The sequence below is a fragment of the Herpailurus yagouaroundi genome, unplaced genomic scaffold, assembly GCF_014898765.1.
Source record: "Herpailurus yagouaroundi ecotype Mexico unplaced genomic scaffold, PumYag 187, whole genome shotgun sequence".
NCBI lineage: Eukaryota > Metazoa > Chordata > Mammalia > Carnivora > Felidae > Herpailurus > Herpailurus yagouaroundi.
The window spans coordinates 790,780-808,765 of NW_024412418.1; the positions used below are offsets into that span (position 1 = coordinate 790,780).

Below are 17,986 nucleotides of genomic sequence, written 5' to 3' on the forward strand. Positions count from 1 at the left end.
TTCCCTAGGGCACCCTCTCAGCAATGGCACCTGAGGGGTGGGAGGCAGGGAGGGCAGCCAGGAGGGGGAAGCCCCGAGGCCTCAGCCAACCCCCTCTGAGGCTAGGATGGCCCTTCAGAGTTGTCCTGAATTGGGGCCCAGGGCCAGGGCTTTGTGACCCCCGTGTTGACCCAGGAAAGGGGCGCGACCTTGGCCAGGCAGCTCCCTTCAGCCCGGGGAGGGCTGATGGCCGAGAGCTATTAGCCAACAACCTTCCCGGCAGCCCGCAGCTGGGAGAATAAATCTTCAGTCCCGAAGGGGAGGATTTGGGCGGGTGCAGCCCAGTGTGTGCGACAGATGGAGAGGACCCAGTCAGCAGCTTGCCACCACTGAAACCTGTTTATTCTGCAGCCCCCATCACATTTGCCCAGCCCTCACCCCCACCCCCAGCTGCCCTCTGACCTGCTGCCCAGCACACTTCCTGGGGCGGGGCGGGGGGGGGGGGAGCGTCCGTCTGGGGTACCCACCTAGACATGAGTGTATCAGTGAGGTCCTAATCCCAGTGTGGTGGCAGGAATCGCGAATTTCTAGCTGGGAGCGTGGAAACCCGAGACTCAGAGATGCAAAGGATTTAGAGACTGTTTCATCCAGTAAGACATAGGCGTGTGGTGAGGAGTGAGGTCTGGGATGCCCTGCTCGGCTGTGACTAGCCCAGGGACCTTAGGTCCGGCTCCTGGGTCTGTCTAATGGGGAATCGTAACACTCCCGCAGCTCGGAGCTGTGACAATGGCAGGCTCAGGCCTCTGTGGTTTGCACTTGTGACTTGGTGCGGCCCGCCCACTTTACGAAGCACCCCCGCCCCCGCCCCCCATGATCTAATTTCAGGAGGAAAGTGTTTAAGGCTGGCTGCCTCCAAACTGCCCCTTCTCGAACAACCCGGCTATCGGTAATGGCTAGAAGTCAGTGCCAAGTTTCTCATGGCTATTCAATAAAGTATGCAACTTGAGTGTTAGTCCCAGTTTCCCCCTCCACAGAGCTCCAGTAAATTGTATTTATTTTGAATGTTTAAAAAAAAAAGCAAAGGGCAGGAGGATAGCTGTAAACGTCCTCCCCGAGGTGGTCCAAGTATAAATGATGCTTATCTGGACCCCCGCTCCCCATTCACAGCTAGGACCACAGAGGCCCGGAGAAGTGTCCTAAGGTTCCGCAAGAGTATGAGGTCTGAGCTGGGAGGAGAGCCCCGTTTCTCTGACTCCCAGTCTGGGTTTTGTCCCTTCACATCACACTTGGTTGGATTCTTCCATTGTAGTTTTAGAGACAGTATATGGTAGGGCGCTGTGATTACCCTGTTTTGGTTTGGGTTCCCCCAAGAGCAGACTTAGAGATAAATATCTGGGGGAGAGTCACTGACCTGGGGAGTGATCCCGGGGAGCACGGCAAGGGAAGGGGGCGGTGAGACAGACACGGGAAGGAAACCAATCGCGGTGCATTACAGAGTGGGTCGCGGCTATGGGCATCTGGTACCTAGCCCTTCCGCAAGCCCTCTGGGAGACCGTGTGGCACAGGCCTCTGAACTGTCCTCCTGTGGACAAAGGCATCCTCGTGCCTCTCTTGTCCCCCTCTTGCTCCCAGGCTGTTGGCTCTCCAGCATGTCCGACTGGCCAGGGCCAAGGATGGAGCCTGCCTCCTTTATACGGTCTCCCGGGCACAAGCAGGCGCTTGGAGAAGAGGTAGGGGACTGTCTGCAGAGGGCCTCCCGGCTGGCCGGGACTGCCATTACCTCACACTGTGGTCAGCACCGTCCCTTCCCAGGACCCCTGGGGGGCCCAGGGCTGTCCTCCTTCAAGCAGTGCTGATGTGACATGTTGGGAGGCCCCAGTGGAATCCAACTTGGTAAGACCGTGCTCTGCCCGAAATAAGCCCCAGGATGCATGGGCCCCTGTCCAGGGCTGGCTGGCTCCAGCAGACTGGATGGCTGCCTTCAGGACCCCAGATGGGTGAGAGCTGCTTTTAATGAATGGGATGAGCCTGTCTGAATTCTCAGCAGCTGGTCTGAATTCTCTGACTCCAACATGCAGGGGCGGGGGTGGGGGGTTGTTCTTGGGTGTCTCCCCAAGAGCCCTGCAGTGTCCTGTACCTGGGACTCCGTCCTTAGGAGGGGTCTGAGGAGCAGTAGAGGATGCTGGAAGCCTGGTCTGCGGTGTCAGTTTCCCTGGACCTGGGAAGTTCCCAAAGGGCCACATTAGGAGACCCTGTTCAAAAGACCTGGGTTTGGAGGTTCTGTTTTGCTTTAGTTTATTTATTTTTGAGAGGGAGAGAATCCAAAGCAGGCTCCAGGCTCCGAGCTGTCAGCACAGAGCCTGACACGGGGCTCGAACCCACGAACCCTGAGATCATGACCTGAGCCGAAGTCGGATGCTTCACTGACTGAGCCACCCAGGTGCCCTGTGGGTTTGGAGGTTTTTAGATGAACAGGCTTGAGAACAAACCACAGTAGGCTTCGAATTAGGATAAACTCACATTTAAGAGTACCTTCCCTGAATTTTAGTGTGCAGTGCGTTCACATCATTAGAAATACAAACACGTAAAACTGTATTCAGTGAGACATCTCCCCCATCCCTCTTCTACCCGGCTCCCCCTCTTCTTCCTTTTCTGGTTTCTGATTCTGGGTGTCCTTTCTCAGGTCCGGTAGGTATGTAAATGCAAGGAAATCTTAGTTTCTTCCTTTGTAATCCAAAGGCAGCATAACACAGGCCTGTTGTCACCTTTGCATGTGTGTTTTCACCTAACCATCTCTTCTCAAGATCTTTCCCAGCACCTAGGAGAGCATGCTCATTGTAAACCTTGGCGGCCCGCACACCGAGTTGTTTAAAACCAGCCCCCCACCGGGTGGACATTTGGGTCGTTTCAAATCTTGCTCTTACAAAAGATGCTACGAAGAATAACCTTGTACTTACATCATTTTGCACGTGTGCAAGTGTATCTTTAAGAGAAATTCCCAGAAGTGACGTTACTGGGCCAGAAGGTACACGCATTTCTAACTTGGATAGATATTGCCAAATGGCATTCCTTGGGGGCTGTACCAGTTTCCGTCCTTACCAGCAGAGTGCGTCCGGCGACGCTGTGGGTTCCACACACCAGTGGAGCAGAGACCTAGGAGATGAAAATACAGCCCTGGACAAGCGTGAAGGGGGAGCTGCGCTCAGACCCCCAAGGCCTGCGGGGAGTGGGGAGGAAAGACGAAGAAGCCCGAGACTGTACAAAAGGAATGTGAATCCGTCTTATCTCGTGGGGCGAAATGGGAAGAGACAGATCAGATACGTCAGCTCAGGGTTTCTCAGTCCAAATGGTCTGTTTAAAGGGGAGCCTTTTTAGATTCTGTCGGGATCCAGGAATCCCAGGGTGAGGAAACGGAAGAGGGGCTGGGAGGGAGGGGCTGGGCTGCAGCTGCCGGGGCCCGGGAGCAGAGTGGGAAGGGTCCAGGAAGCCGGGCCTGCATCCCCAGAGCCGAGCACACCGCCTGGCTCGTGGGAGGTGCTCTGGAAATGCCAGAAACGGAAACACAGCAGAGGAGACAGGACAGTGTGAAATTCCTCCCCAGAAACCCAAGAAGTCCACCTGTTTGCCTCGGGACCGCGAACGACTGGAACAGAATGCTGGTGGGGGTGGGAGCGGACCCATCTGGGTCTTACGCGTGCCCTCGGTGAAGTCAGATCCACTTCCTTGTTGTTTCCTTCCAAAAAGTCATCTTGAATTCATTGCTCAGTCAACACATATTTATTGAGCACCTACAGTGTGCCGGGCCCTGCTCCTGACGCTGAGGCTTCAGCCGTCCCTGCCCCAGTGGATCGAAAACAAGCTGTCCCATAAATGCACGATGGCGGGTTGTGCTGAATGCCCTCACGGATGGGAGAGCCAGGCTCCGAGCCGAGCGACGGTAGTCAGGGAGGGCTTCGCAGGGAAGCGCTGTTTAAGCTGAGGTCTGCAGGACGCTTGGTGTTAGCAGGTCAGGAGAAAAGGAGCAGCAAGCCAGGTAAAAGGGACGGGGTGTGCAGAGGTCCGGAGGTAGGGAAGAAGTTTGGGCATCTGTGGAGGTGGCAAAGGGCCAGGGTGGCAGGAGCTCAGGGTGAGAGGGGTCAAAGTGAGGCAGGGAAGGTAGCTGGGGACCAGAGCATGCAACGGTTGGAGGGCTTATTGTCTTATTCAACTGTGCAATTCCAAGGCATTAATTAAAGGTCTTCATGGGGGTGCCTGGGGGGCTCAGTTGACAGAGCGTCCGATTTGGCTCAGGTCGTGATCTCGAGGTTCGTGAGTTCGAGCCCCACATTTTGGGCTCGCTGCTGTCAGCGTGGAATGTGCCTCGGATCCTCTGTCCCTCTCTCTCTGCCCCTACCCCGCTGGCAAGCGTGCTCTCTCTCTGTCTCTCAAAAATAAACATTAAAAAAAAAAAAAAAAAAAAGAAGGCTTTAAGCAAGGGAGTGATGTGATCAGATTTATGTTTCAAAAAGATCTTTCGGCTGTGGAAGATGGGGTAGGGAGGGGATTAGTGACAGTAGGGAGACCGGGACATCCTAGAGCCCCACATCTTAGATTTGCATGGGTGACAAATGACAAATCGGGGGAGGATGGCAACAAGAGAGTTTCCAAAGCCATGCTGTCCTGCGCACCCCAAAGTCACTCCCTCTCTGCAGGGAGGCCTAGTGCCGGCCCTCAGCCTGGAATCCAGCGGCCCCCCCGGCTGTGGGGGTTTTTCCCCACGGTGCGGCTGAGAAGCTGGGGTCTGCAGTGGGTTCCCCAGCGAGAGAGGAACCCGGGAGGAAGCGGCATCACGCTGAGCTGAGTCAAGGTGAAAGAGATCACTTTGCGGGAGCACTTCGCCAAGCCTTTGGGAAACATGTCTTGGGCACCTCCGGGAAGCACGACCTAGAAAGCTAGGTGTTGCCTCCTTCTTTTGTAACTTTGTTCCTCATTGGACATTGTGCTTCCAAACCCATGGGCAGAAATGCTCTAAGGATTTCCTGTTTTCATGGCTAGGGCGATATCTGCTAATGAGCCTGCTCACTTCCTTCTCACACCCTCTGCTCAGGGGCCTGGAACACCGTCCTCTTTATTTATTATTTTTAATTTTTTTTTTCAACGTTTATTTATTTTTGGGACAGAGAGAGACAGAGCATGAACGGGGGAGGGGCAGAGAGAGAGGGAGACACAGAATCGGAAACAGGCTCCAGGCTCCGAGCCATCAGCCCAGAGCCTGACGCGGGGCTCGAACTCACGGACCGCGAGATCGTGACCTGGCTGAAGTCGGACGCTCAACCGACTGCACCACCCAGGCGCCCCAACACCGTCCTCTTTAAATGACTGACAGGGCGGGGCGCCTGGGTGACTCAGTCGGTTAAGCGTCCGGCTTCGTTCGGTTCAGGTCATGATCCCACGGTCCGTGAGTTTGAGCCCCGCATCGGGCTCTGTGCTGACAGCTCGGAGCCTGGAGTCTCCTTCGGATTCTGCGTCTCCCTCTCTCTGTCACTCTGCCCCTCCCCTACTCACGCTCTGCCTCTCCGTCTTTCAAAAATAAATAAGCATTAAAAAAATAAATAAAAAATAAGTTTAACTCATTGATGGGAAAATGGACCCGTTCAGTGATCTGTACCCAGAGTGAGAGGCTCGAGGGGTTTTCAGGCGTTGGTCTGGATCAAGCAGCTGACCAACAGAGAGCAGCCCAGTAGATTTGGGGGTGTCAGCTTTGGTCACCCCTCCGACCCTTGCCTGGCTTGGCCTGCTTAGGAATGTCGGTGGAAAGCTACCTGCCCTCGATCTCTTTCTTTTTCTCACTATCTCTTACTGCCTTTGGGAGAAAGAAGTTGACTCCCTCACCAAGAACCTTGGTGCCCTGTTCCACCAGGAGGCAACAGGCCTGGCATTTCTGGTGCCTGTCTTTACACGACGCTCCCAGCCAAACCCGCGGAGGGCTGTTCATCTTCCTGACTCGATTATGGGGTGTGAACCACTGTCACTGCTTGGTGCGGTCCAAGCGGATGTGGTCATCTTATCCCCCTGGCCTGGCGTTCTAACCCCGATGGTGCGGCGAGAAATACGAAGAGAAGAGACTGCACGGAGCGTGTTTCAGGAGGTTGGGTTTTTATTCTACGTTATTGGTATGATAGGGAACAGGGCCAAGATTCCGCCTCCACGATCCCATAGGAAGAACAATCAGGAGAATTATATACATCTAGAGTGGACAACTAAGGCGGGATCTTCCTGGGGACGTGGCGGGAAAGACGCAGGCTTAGGCCACGGGGGCCAGGCCGACCTGGTTGTTTGCCCTGTCGAAGACGGCAAAGTACTGGCGGATGAAGACGTCACCCAGGATCCAGAGCTCTCCGGAGGCGGTGGGGAGGTTCATGCCCTGGAGGCCGCTGATACAGCCCTGCTGGCTCTGGAGAAGAGGAGAAGGAAGCTGGAGATGGGACACAGGCTCGGCAGTGACAAGGCACTGGGGACTAAGCCGCAGGCAGCGCGGGCCGCCGCAAGGCACGCGCAAGGAGCGGCGTCCTGGCTGGCGTCCGGGGACGTGGCTCTTCTCGGCCGGGGGTCGGCCTGTATAAACTGCTCATTCTACTAGTGGTTTCCAGGGATTACTAGACATTATCCAGTGTTTCTGGCAGCTGTACAGACCCTGACATCAGCATCGGGGCTGAGGGGTTTGGGGAAAACTCAGCCGCCGTGAAGGATTTTGGAAGCTGGGGTGACACAGCCTTCTCTCATTATTCTGACCCCCTCCAGTGGCAAAGGGGATCGGCTGTTAGTCCTTTTCATGTACTGGGGCACCGGGCCACAACCTTGGCTGCGCGCTAGAATCACCTGGGGGGCTTAGGAAAACCCCACTGTTTAGGCCCCGCCCCCTACTAATGAATCAGCATGCCTGGGGGACCGCCCCCCCGGACCTCAGCACTTCTTGCAGAATAGCCTCAAGTCACTGGGCAAAACTACCCCCCCCCCCCCGTGGCTCGTAATCTACCAAGTAAAGATTTGTTACTTCACAAGCCCCCGCCCTGCGGAAGGTGCGATTTCCATTTGCTCAACCCTTTTCGCGCCTTTGATGTGGTCGCTCTGACCTGATCACCCTCACCACCCTCGGAGGATGGGGGCAGCTGGCGTCTCTAGTTTTCAGACCAGGAAACCGAGGCTGGGAGTGGCTGCCGCTTGCTCAGACTCCGCGAGCCAGTAATTGGCACCCAGCTTGGACTCAGGTGTGCGGCTAGAAACCCTCTCTTCCTGCCACTGGCCTTTGCCTCACTTTTGCCCTGTTGGGGGAGCGGCGCTGCACCCACAGTTTCATGCAGGCAGCTGTTTACAATGTATCCTATTTTCTCTGGAGGCTGTCCAGAGCAGCCTTCAGCTTCCTCTTGTGGAAGCGCCCTTTCCCTTGTGCAAAAGCCGGGGGCGGGGTGTGGGGTGTGGTGTGGTATGTGGCCGCATTCCCTGCAGGCACACCTAGGCGGCTGGCCCAGAGCCCCCTTACCTGCAGGATGTAGGCACTGGGAGGCAGTGGGTACTCATTGCCGTTGATGGTGAAGACGATGTCGGGCAGGTTGCTGATGGCTGAGCAGCTGATCCCCATCTGGAAAGAGTTGAGGGTTAGGAGGACTTGGGTTTCTTCTGCGTGGCGGACAGACCCACCACTTGGGTCCAGAACAGGGCAGTCAGGGCCGGGCTCACCTGGCCGTATGAGTTCTGGCTGGCTCCAATGTCGCTCTGGATGTTGGCAATGGCGTTGCTTGGGCCGGTCAGCAGAGAGGTGCCTGTGTCCACGATGGCCTGGCAGCCCCCGTTACAAGCGATGGACTGTCCGTTCATGGTGATGCTACACATGGATGAGATACAAGGAAGGGTCCCCTGAGTCCCCAGGGGGTAGATCTCCCCAAGGAGGAGCCAGGTGGCCCCAGAGGGTCCCCTCCTTCCCTCCACAGGCCAACACATAAAATTCCAGCTTCTCCATCGTGCATTCAGTTACTCAACAAATATTGACCGAGTGCCTGCTCTGTGCTAGGCATGGGGGATGCAAAACCAGACAGCCACACGGTTCCAGGCTGCGGGGAGCTCACGGTAGAGGAGGAGCAGGACATGTGGCAGGGGAACAGAAGCATGATCCAGGGGGCAAAGGGGGTGGTGCCGAGCAATCAGGGAGGGCTTCTCAGGGAAGCGGACACCCAGCGGTTGCTAGGGAGGTACAGAGCGGGAGGAGGACATCACAGGCAGGGAGTGACAGAGATACGGAGCAGGGGCAGGAGGTAGAGGAAGTGAGGGACTTTTAGCCATGGCTGCGGCAGGTGCAAGGTAACCCTACGTGCCCGTTTGCCCAGGACAGTCCCGGTTTTAGTACTGCAAGTCTGGCGTCCCAGGGAACTGCTCATTCTTGGGCAAACCTGTGTAGGTGGTCACCCTAAGAGGCCAGCGGGGTGACAAACAGCTGGGGAATGAGGCTGCTTGGGGGAGGGGCAGGCTCCAAAGGGGGCAGTGGTGGGGGGGAATGAATGCCCTGGAATGAGCCCCCTCGCCCTAGGGTGGGAGGAGTGACTGCCAGGTCAGGGTCTCCTCAGTGCTGGGGTGTGTGGACAAGGATACTGATAGATTGTCCTGTCTGTTCGACGGGAAGGAAAGTGGCTGTGTCATCCTTGCAGAACATCTTGAGGCGGGTGGGGAGGGTCCCCAATAGCTCGCCTCCTCCAGTGAGGTGTCTTTCTTGGGATCTCTCTGGTTTGGCCAGCTTCTGCTTTTTCCCGCTGGGGTACATCTCCCTGGGCTGGCTGTTTGGCTGTTCCAGGGGGATTCTAGAAGGCTCCGTTAACTAGGAATCTGTATGCAATGGAGATCCAGGGCCCCTGCCAGGATGTTGCGCCATCCAGTGTTCTCACCTGTCCACGGAGATCTGCCAATAACCCTCGACAGAAACAGGGATCCAGTTCAGATGTCCAGTGTAGTAAGAAGAATCAATGCCACCGAACATCACCACGCTGCCACTCTGGTCATTGCTGGGGGGGGGGGGGGCGAGATAGCGATTCATCCATTCATTCATTGACCTGAACATCTGCTGTGTGTGTCCTAAGAGCCACCCCCGCGACTGAGCTCTTGCCAGTCCCAGGAGCTGGGATCCTTACACCAAGGCCCCTGAGTGGTCACTACTGTTACTTCCACTTCACAGCGAGGAAACCGAGGCTCAAAGAAGTGAGGCAACTTGCCCGAGGCCACACAGCCAGCGAGTGCCCGAACCGAGACCAAGATCGGAGCCCAGGTCTTTCTGGTTCCAACGCGTGTGGTTTCTGCCGCATATTCGCCCTCACTGCCGTGCATGCAGGGGCGCCTGGGCGGCTCAGTCGGTTAAGCGTCCAGACTCTCGGTTTTTCGGCTCAGGTCATGACCTCACGGTCTGTGAGATCGAGCCCCGCATTGGGCTCTGTGCCGGCAGTGCGGGGCCTGCTTGGGGGTCTGTCTCTCCCTCTCTCTCTCGGCCACTCGCGCTGTCTTGCTCCCAAAATAAATAAATAAGCTTAAAAAATTAAAAAAAAAAGAAAGAAAGAAAAGAAGCAGATGCGTGTCTGCTCGTAAGGATTTGACAGTGTAGTTCACAGGTTATCAGACAGGGGCAGTTTCTAATTTGCTCCTGTCTGGGATGCTTTGATTGTCATGATCCAGTGGCCGTAAGGGTGTGCCACTGAGAGCTAGTAGAGAGAGGCCAGGGAAGCCACTAAACATCTTACAATGCCCAGGAGAGCCCCAACAGAAGGAGTTATCCGGTCTAAAATGTCCATAGTGCTGTGATTGAGAAACCCTGACCTCTCTTATGGGTAGCACACATAAAGGCAGGCTGTGTTTAAGAGCTGACTTGAATATTAAGGGTCCCAGAGGAAAAACAGATGAACGGTTCCTCCTGTTGTAAATTGCAGGGGTCCTTGTGACCGGGACATTCTCTTTCTAAATCTCTGCAGTTTTGGGTTAGATAGGGAAGAGAAGGTGGGTGACTGCAAGAAATTAACCACGAAAGAACTGGCCCCAGATATAATGGTCCCCACTCACCTGACCCCACCCCAGCTCCCTGCAAACCTCTGACCGTGCAATGCAACTCAGGGAGGTTATAGGGGGACAGTTAACAGCTCAAGAAAAACATCGACCACGACCAATCGCTTCGAGAGAGAAGGATGTGTCACAAGAAAGCCGAGTGTCTCAGGAAAATTGATGACACTCTCTGATATTCTTGCATAAACCTCTGCTCAATCGAACCAACCCTTGGCGTATTCTGTATTCATTCTTGGAATTAACTCATAGCCACACCGGAACCTAGATTTGCTTAACTAACAGAGGAAACTTGCTTTCATCATTTAAAAGTTCCCTTATTGAAGACACAAGCCCTATTTTCCAGCCTTGGACAGCCCCCTGTGGGGCTGTGCCCCTGCAGGGCCCCCCCCGCCCCTGCCCAACTTACCCACTCAGGTAGACTGAGAAGAGATCCTGAGAAACAAGCCCCTCATTCCACATGTTGTCAAAGACGGGTGTGGCCCCGGAGGCGGAGATCTGGGGGTAGGCCAGGCCCAGGATGCCATCGAAGGGAGCGTAGTACAGGAAGGAGCCGGGCTCAGTCTCACTCAGGCCGAAGATCTGGTTGGTGTCTGAGACGCCTCCGACCTGGATCGGGGGAAACCACGATGTTTGCGGTCAGCGCGGGTTGGCTGGGCACTGTGGGCACCAGCCCTGGGCCCAGAGGGTCCCTGGTTCATTTAGAGTAGGACTTGGTTTCCGGGGTGGCAGGCGGGAAGGAAGGGAGGAGGGCTGTCCCCGGGAAGGCTTGTTATTCCTGTGGAAGTAACCATTGCGACTGATCTCCAGATGGCCACAGTCTGTGGAGTGAGAATTTGCTGCAGAGCAGATGGCCACCGTGTGTGTGTGTGTGTGTGTGTGTGTGCACACGCACGCGTGCACGCTCTAGCTTCTGATGATTGGATGCAAAGGAGACCCCAGACAAGTCACAGCCCCTGACCCCTGCTGCACCTGCAGGGGCTGGGGTGGGGTGGGGTGCTTGTGAAGCTCTCGTGACTCAGGGGGGCTGCAAGTGGGGGGTGAGGAGGGGAAGGAGGTGCTGAAAGAGAACTGAGCCTTTGTGCCTTCCGCTCTTGGCCCTACCCGCCATTCAACTTGGGGGTGCTTGAGGTTGGCCTGTGGCTCTGGGAATCCACTCCCTTACCCGCTACTACCACCCCCCCAGAAATGTCTGTGACATCTCTGCCACTTCCCCCCCCTGCATCCCATCTCAGGTTACTTTTGTGATCACTGAGCCCCCCCGTCGCTTGAATAAGCTGGCTCTGGGGGAGGGGGTGCACCGTGGTCCCCAGGGTCCTCGGAAGATGGCTCCAGGGCTGGGCAGGGTGAGGCGGCCGGCTGGCAGGTGCTCACCTGGACGGTGTCGTATCCCAGGATGCCTGTCATGCTGCCGGTGCCATAGGCGATGGAGACTGGGTTGTTGGTGGCCTGGTAGGTGGAGGACTCCTGAGGGTTGAAGCGCTTGTGGTTGGCTGCCGGGGCAAGAAGTCACAATGTCAAGTTCGAAAAGCTGAGCGAGAGTCACGGGCTGAGAGCGTGTTCCTTGGGGGCAGGGGGTGCCTTGGTTCTGGGTGGGGCTTTGCAGGAGAAATGTAACCCTCACCCCAGGTTTCGGAGCCTAAGCATACCCAGGTTCCACTTGTGTCTGGTTGGGCCAGTAGGGACCCTGTCACTGAGGGCAGGTCCCCAGCAGACCTAACGGTCCTCCCAAGGTCGCCCAGGCTAACACTGAACAGAGCAGGCTCATGGCTGTCCGTGGTGCCGAGCCCTTTCAAATCCTTTCTGCCGGTGGAACGGGCTCCGTGAGGGCAGGGACCGCGTGTGATTCACGCCGTTCTCCCTGGGCCCCCGAGTCCAGGGCTTGGCACCTAGTAGCTGCTCAGGAAATGCCTGCCGAGTGAATCCCTGAGTGACTCCCCCCAGGCTTCAACCCTAGTGGAAGCCCCTGGGTGTTCAGGGCTCCAGGTCGGTTGGTCCCCGAGAACCCGGGCAGGGCAGGGCCAGGCACTCACTGCAGGCAGGACTCTTGCAGTAGACAGAAGGCACCCACAGGTTGGAGGAGCCGGTGTCGAAGATGACGGTGAACTGCTGAGGGGGGGTGCCGATGCCGATGGTGCCGAAGTACTCCATCTGCCAGGGTGGGACAGCACAGCTCAGTGACCGCTCCCCAGCCTGGCCTCCCCGGGGACTATGTCGGGGTGGGCTCTTCAGCCCACCTCCCACCTTTCCCTTCACCGTTCTCCCGGCCTTTCTCTCCCTGTCCAATGCATCCATCCTTCAAGGCCCAGCCTGGCCTCCCCCTCCACCTGGAAGTCTTCCCTGATTGCTTCTCTGTTACCCTCTGACTGTTCTCTTCTAAGCACCATGAACACCTGATGATTATCGGCTGTCCCCGCTTCATTCAGCTCTTGTCTGGTATATCTTAGTCTCGTAGTCCTAGAGAACGTTCGCACGTTCTTGGACAGGGGGTAGAAACTTACAGCACCCATCAGAGTCTAGGCTCAACTGCTTTGTCATTAAACTGCCGACGGGGAGGTATATAAATCCCCTCACGGTGGGGCACCCCTCAAGGCGTCTGATTCCTAAATCTCGGTGTGTGTAGCAGGTTCAAGAAAGCACAGAGTCAGGATTGTTATTCTCAATGGCAGCGCCTTCTCCCTTCCCAGCTCTGTTCCAGCCCCGTGAGGCTTGCCGTTCTTTGATGATGATGTCAAGCTCATTCCCCTCCCAGGGCCTTTGCACTTGCTATTTCTTATGCCGGGCAAATGTTTATTCTAGATCTTTCCTCGACTGGCTCCCTCTCACCACTCATTCGGTGCTCCAGTCGACTGTCACCTCTGCCAGGAGGCCCTCCCTAACCGCTTTATCTAAATTTGCCCTTCCCTCATGGTTCTCCTTCCCCTTACTCTGATTAGTTCTTCTTTGTGACCCCAGTCATTACCTGAAATTATCTTAGATACTTGTCTCTTACTTGCCTTTCCCTCTAGAACCTACGCTCTTTGTTTATCCACCATTGTTTCCTTAGCTCCTTGCGCCGAGCCTCTGGCACATAGTAGGTGCTTCATAAATATTTGTTACGTGAATAGGTGGGCTAATTTTACCAAGCTCTTGCCAAAGGCCAGGCCCTGTGCCAAGCACTCCAAAACCCCACGAGAAACAAAAAACAAAAACAAAAACAAACTCCCGTCCCCCCCCAAAAGCAGACAAAACCAAAGAACATTATTGCATTAATTACTTACAGCAACCCCCTGAAGGTAGATATTAGTGGTTCTGTGTTACAGACAAGGACAGTTGAGGCTCACTCAGAATTTAAATGACTCGCCCAAGGTCACACGGCCCCTCAGCCCTACGGCCTAACTTTCACCAGGTCTGGCAGATTTCACAGGCTACGCTCTTAACGACCGGCAAGCTTGCTTCATAGCCGTGGCCCAGTGCCATGTACACTGGGGACACGACATCTCCTAAGGGGCAGGGTGTTGCCATTGGGTCCCAGATGGAAGAGTCAGAGTGATCTTCCTGAAACTCCAGTCCGATCGTGTCAACCCTCCCGGTGAAGACAACTGAGTGGCGGTTGAGAAGACAGACTCTGATTTGGCTACGCTCACCGACCCCTCAGTCCTCCATCATGCCTCTCTCTCTAGCTCTCTGCTCTCCCTGAACACCGGCCTCCTTTCCTCGCATGCGCTCTGTCCCCCGCTGTCCCAAGATCTGGCACACGCCGTCAGCCCTCTGGGACGCTCTCCTGTCCCCTGGAAACCCCCCGTTGTTCCTTCCCTGCTTGCCCCGGCCACACCCTCACAGTGTGAGACCGTCACTGAGCCGGGGTTGTGAGGCTCACTGGGGACCGTCTGTGTGTCCCTCCTAAGACTGTGAGCTCCTTGAGCGCAGGGGCTGTGCCCCTGGGCCCAGCACGGTCCCTGACACGTAAAGAGGTGCTCCGTATGCATAAACACCGGAGGAAAGAGTGAACGAATGGCAACAGCTCTGACGGTGACTTCCTGCCCTCCCTGGGCCTCTGGGATCCCGGACGCAGACCCCGCGGTCACTGCCTGGGGGTCCAGAGCGCTGGCCCATACTCCGAGCTGCCCGGTTGCCGGCCCGTGCACTCACATCCATGTAGTTTTCCAGGGGCTGGGCGGCTATCAAGGTGGCGGACTCATCGTGGAAGTACTTGTTGGCTGGGTTGAAGCTGTACTTCTTCAGGAAGTCATCCAGGAGGCCGTGCTCGATCAGGTTCTCCCTCAAGGTCTTCTTCTTGGTGAGGGGAACCCTGTGGCAGAGCAGTGGCAAAGGGGGGGGTGGTTGGCAGGAGGAAGAGGAATCGGGCGAGGAATCGGGCGAGGAGTCAGCCCGTGCGGTGCCGCGGAAGCCTCAGAAGGCCAGCCCGGGAGAGGACGAAGAAGGGAGGCCGAGGCGGGGGGGTGAGAGACGCTTTTCTTTTTGGCACGCTAAGGCAAAGAGGTTAAGCGGTTGCCCCAAGTCGCCGGGCACCCAGCTGTGGCCAGGCTGGAGCCCCACGTCGGCGGGGCTGCGTCCCCAAGAAGGCAGAGAGAGAGAGAGAGAGAGAGAGAGACAAGAAGGGAGACTGGAGCCAGTGGAACAGAGTGGAATCGGATGGGGGGAGAGGGGAGGAAGGAAATCGTGAGACGGGGAGGAAGACAGCAGGAGGAGACGGCTGCTCCTCGGGCAGCGTGGCCCCGGACTCACTTGATGATGGTACACTCAGAGAGTGCCACCAAGCTGAGCAGCAGCAGCCACTTCATGGTTCGCGTCGGTCCCGATCTCCGGAGAAGGGTAGATGGGTGGAAAGTGTACCGCAGTCCACGGGAGCTGCTGCTTATATACAGCCCAGGTCCTTGGGGATCAGCCTTATCGGCCTCCCAATGTCACCCCTTATCATAACCCCAAACAGAAAAGTTCCCGATAAGACGGTCCCCGCCCCCAAGCTCTGTTCTGAGAAGTTTCCAATGAAGTAGATTTCCATTGTAACCAGAGCCCGCAGTTGGGATGGACCTGGGGGGCGGGGGGAGCGGCAAGCTATGGAGGGGTGGCCTATTTCTTACATGGAATCCATTAAAATGTGACAACTTGAATATTTTGACAGAATGGGTCTAAAGTGCACTTAACCTGGAACGGATGCGGAGGAAGCTCGTCGCCCCCTGCTTTGCCCCCGTGGCACAGGGGGCTGGGGTTCTCAGGGGACGGTTCCCCACCCGGCGATGGGCCACGTTCCTGTAGCTGCTAGCCCAAAACACATTCCTAGGTTGGTGGCTTGGGACTCAGGACACATTTCTTTCTTTTTATTTTATTTTTTTAATGTTTATTTAGTTTTTGAGAGAGAGAGAGACAGAGAGAGAGAGAGAGAGAGAGACAGAGACAGAGCGTGAGTGGGGAGGGGCAGAGAGAGAGAGGGAGACCCAGAATCTGAAGCAGGCTCCAGGCTCCGAGCTGTCAGCCCAGCCCGACGCAGGGCTCGAACCCACAAGCCGTGAGATCATGACCTGAGCGGAAGTCAGACGCTTAACTGACTGAGCCAGCCGGGCGCCCCTCAGGACACATTTCTGCCCAGAAATGTCCTCATAAGGGTTTATCGGGCTTCGAACTAGCCTCCAGGCCCTCTTACGTTCTTGTTTTTCATGCAGCAGAGAGGAAGAGGAGGGGTGGAGCACGTGGAAGAACAAGGCCTGTCTTTCCTGGAGGAAGCAAACTTGAAACAGGCTGGGTTTGTCACGGGAGTCTGTGCCCTTCGCTTTCTGCATTCCTTCTCTCCCTACTGCTCCTCTCTGACCTTCTCAGGTTGCTGGAAGCCTCCGCCTTGGAGATCCCACCGGGGCCTGCTGCTCCCAGGTGCTTCATGCGTAAAACGTGGCCAGATCAGCTACAGTAGAGCAAGGCTATCGGGGAAAATTCATACTAGCATGTGAATGGCTTCAAAGAGAATTCTCTTCTTAGAAGATGCCTACTGGGACGCCTGGGTGGCTCAGTTGGTTAAGCGACCGGCTCTTGATTTTGGCTCAGGTCATGATCCCAGGGTCGTGGGATCAAGCCTCACATTGGGCTCCGGGCTGAGTGTGTAGCCTGCTTAAGATTCTGTCTGTCCGTCTGTCTGTCTCTTTCTCTCCCTCAGCCCCTCCCCACTCTCACTCCCTCTCTCTAAAGTAAAAAAAAAAAAAAATTAAAAAAGAAAGAAAGAAAGAACAGGATTACCAGCCCACCAGATTCTCTACCTTGTAGGGGGTGTTCAGGGGCCACAGTGGAGTGAAAACTTTGATTCAGAAATTGTCGGGGAGGGATATAAGTGAGAGAGAGGTTGCCAGCCCTATCTGTGGGTCTTGTTTTGAAATCAGATCCCCTGGGCCACCCTTGGTTTTTCCAGCATCAGGAGACACAGATTCTAGGAAAGCTCCAAGTTCCCCCCCAGTGCCTCTGGGTGACTGTGGAGGGGTGGGCGGTGTGGATCAAGGTTGGGACCGGTGGTGGTTAAATACAAAGCACACTTGCGTTTCACACTTAACCCGCGAAGACCCGTGAAGACATCTTGGTGGCCCAAACGTGGATCGTTGCCCGGTGTTTTCCACGGTCCCATCTTTTGGTACCTGCGTCCTCTCCTCTCTCTTTAATTCCCCTCCAGCTTTTCTCACTCTCACCTTTGGGATGATCTCAGCACATCTACGGGGCAGCTGATGGTCCTCCGGATGGTTGTCTAAGTTCTGGGAGCACCAGAACCCCTGGCTCAAAGCTGCCATTGGGCAGGGGGGAGGGTGGGAGGGGGAGTGTGCAGGGGTGGGGGTGCTCATCATTATTCTTTCTACTTTATGTATATGTTATGTGTATCTGAAACCGTTCATAAATAGTTTCTGAAAAAAGAAGGAAACAAGGGGCGCCTGGGTGGCTCAGTGGGTTGAGCGTCCGACTTCGGCTCAGGTCACAATCTCACGGCTTGTGAGTTCGAGCCCTGCGTCGGGCTCTGTGCTGACTGCTCGGAGCCTGGAGCCTGCTGTGGATTCTGGGTCTCCCTCTCTCTCTGCCCCTTCCCCGCTCATGCTCTGTGTCTTTCTCTCTCTCTCTCAAAAATAAATAAACATTCAAAAATTAAAAAGAAAGAAACAAGGACCGAGTCTTTTTTTTTTCTTTTTTTTAAAGAACCGAATCATTTGTGCCTACTTTTCAAGTTGGAAATGTGGGTGGGTGGGTCGTAGCGGGGAGAGTCAGGGAACCCTCGGGATTGAGATGTGGGGAGCGGACCATAAAGATCATGATGTGTGTTTTATTCATCTTTCACTTTTCTCAATGAATTATATGGTGCACAGAAGTGTTCAAGACGGCGTCCTGACTGACCCCAAGCAAGCTGGGCTTGGTTAAGAGCAGCTCGGGGATGCGGCTCAGAGCAGGGGCACGATTCCATAATTAGCCGTTTTTGCCTGTTCATTCTGGTGACTTGCCCGGAGTGGGATCATCCCAAGTGTTTCTCTCCCTTGGCCGTTAGAGGAGACGGGAGCTTAGGTCTATCGGCCTCTTACCCTTAGCTCACTCTGTTAAGTAATATTATTACCCACATTTTATGGATGAGGAAACCGAGGCTCAGAGGAGTTGTGCCGCTTGCCTGAGGGACACAGTGAGAGAGCAGGGGTTTGAACCCAGGCCTCTCCTTCTTGTTCCCTCTGCCTTCTGCCCCCATCGCCTGACTGGGGTTTACTGCAGGCCATGGAGGAATCTTCCGAAGACTCCTGGGTCCAGAGTCCGGGTTTGAATCCCAGCCCTGCCTCTGAACGTCTGTGAGACCCGGGGCTAGTGATTGGGTCTCTCTGAGACTCAGTTTCCTCATCTGTAAAATGGGGATAATGGTACTGCCACTTCCAGGGGACTGTAGTGACGACTGAATGCAGGGTGCTAACCAGCCACACCCTTCCAGGGGCTA

At 55.6% G+C, this 17,986-nt stretch overlaps 1 protein-coding gene and 1 long non-coding RNA gene across 2 annotated transcripts; both read right to left on the minus strand.

Annotated features, from left to right (window-relative positions):
* Positions 1 to 2,487: 2,487 nt before the first annotated feature.
* Positions 2,488 to 3,564, minus strand: LOC121043754 (uncharacterized). The gene is made up of 2 exons (XR_005797014.1): positions 2,937 to 3,564; positions 2,488 to 2,797 (listed from the first exon to the last, which is right to left on the minus strand). It is a non-coding gene; the product is annotated as an uncharacterized LOC121043754 (long non-coding RNA).
* A 2,530-nt stretch (positions 3,565 to 6,094) lies between these two features.
* Positions 6,095 to 14,859, minus strand: LOC121043337 (pepsin A). Its single transcript, XM_040494985.1, has 9 exons — positions 14,776 to 14,859; positions 14,179 to 14,338; positions 12,081 to 12,198; positions 11,422 to 11,540; positions 10,457 to 10,656; positions 8,892 to 9,008; positions 7,696 to 7,840; positions 7,499 to 7,597; positions 6,095 to 6,412 (listed from the first exon to the last, which is right to left on the minus strand). The coding sequence occupies exons 1-9, from the start codon at positions 14,829 to 14,831 to the stop codon at positions 6,263 to 6,265; spliced, it is 1,164 nt and encodes a 387-aa protein (XP_040350919.1). The 5' UTR covers positions 14,832 to 14,859; the 3' UTR covers positions 6,095 to 6,262.
* Between the last annotated feature and the right edge of the window lie 3,127 nt (positions 14,860 to 17,986).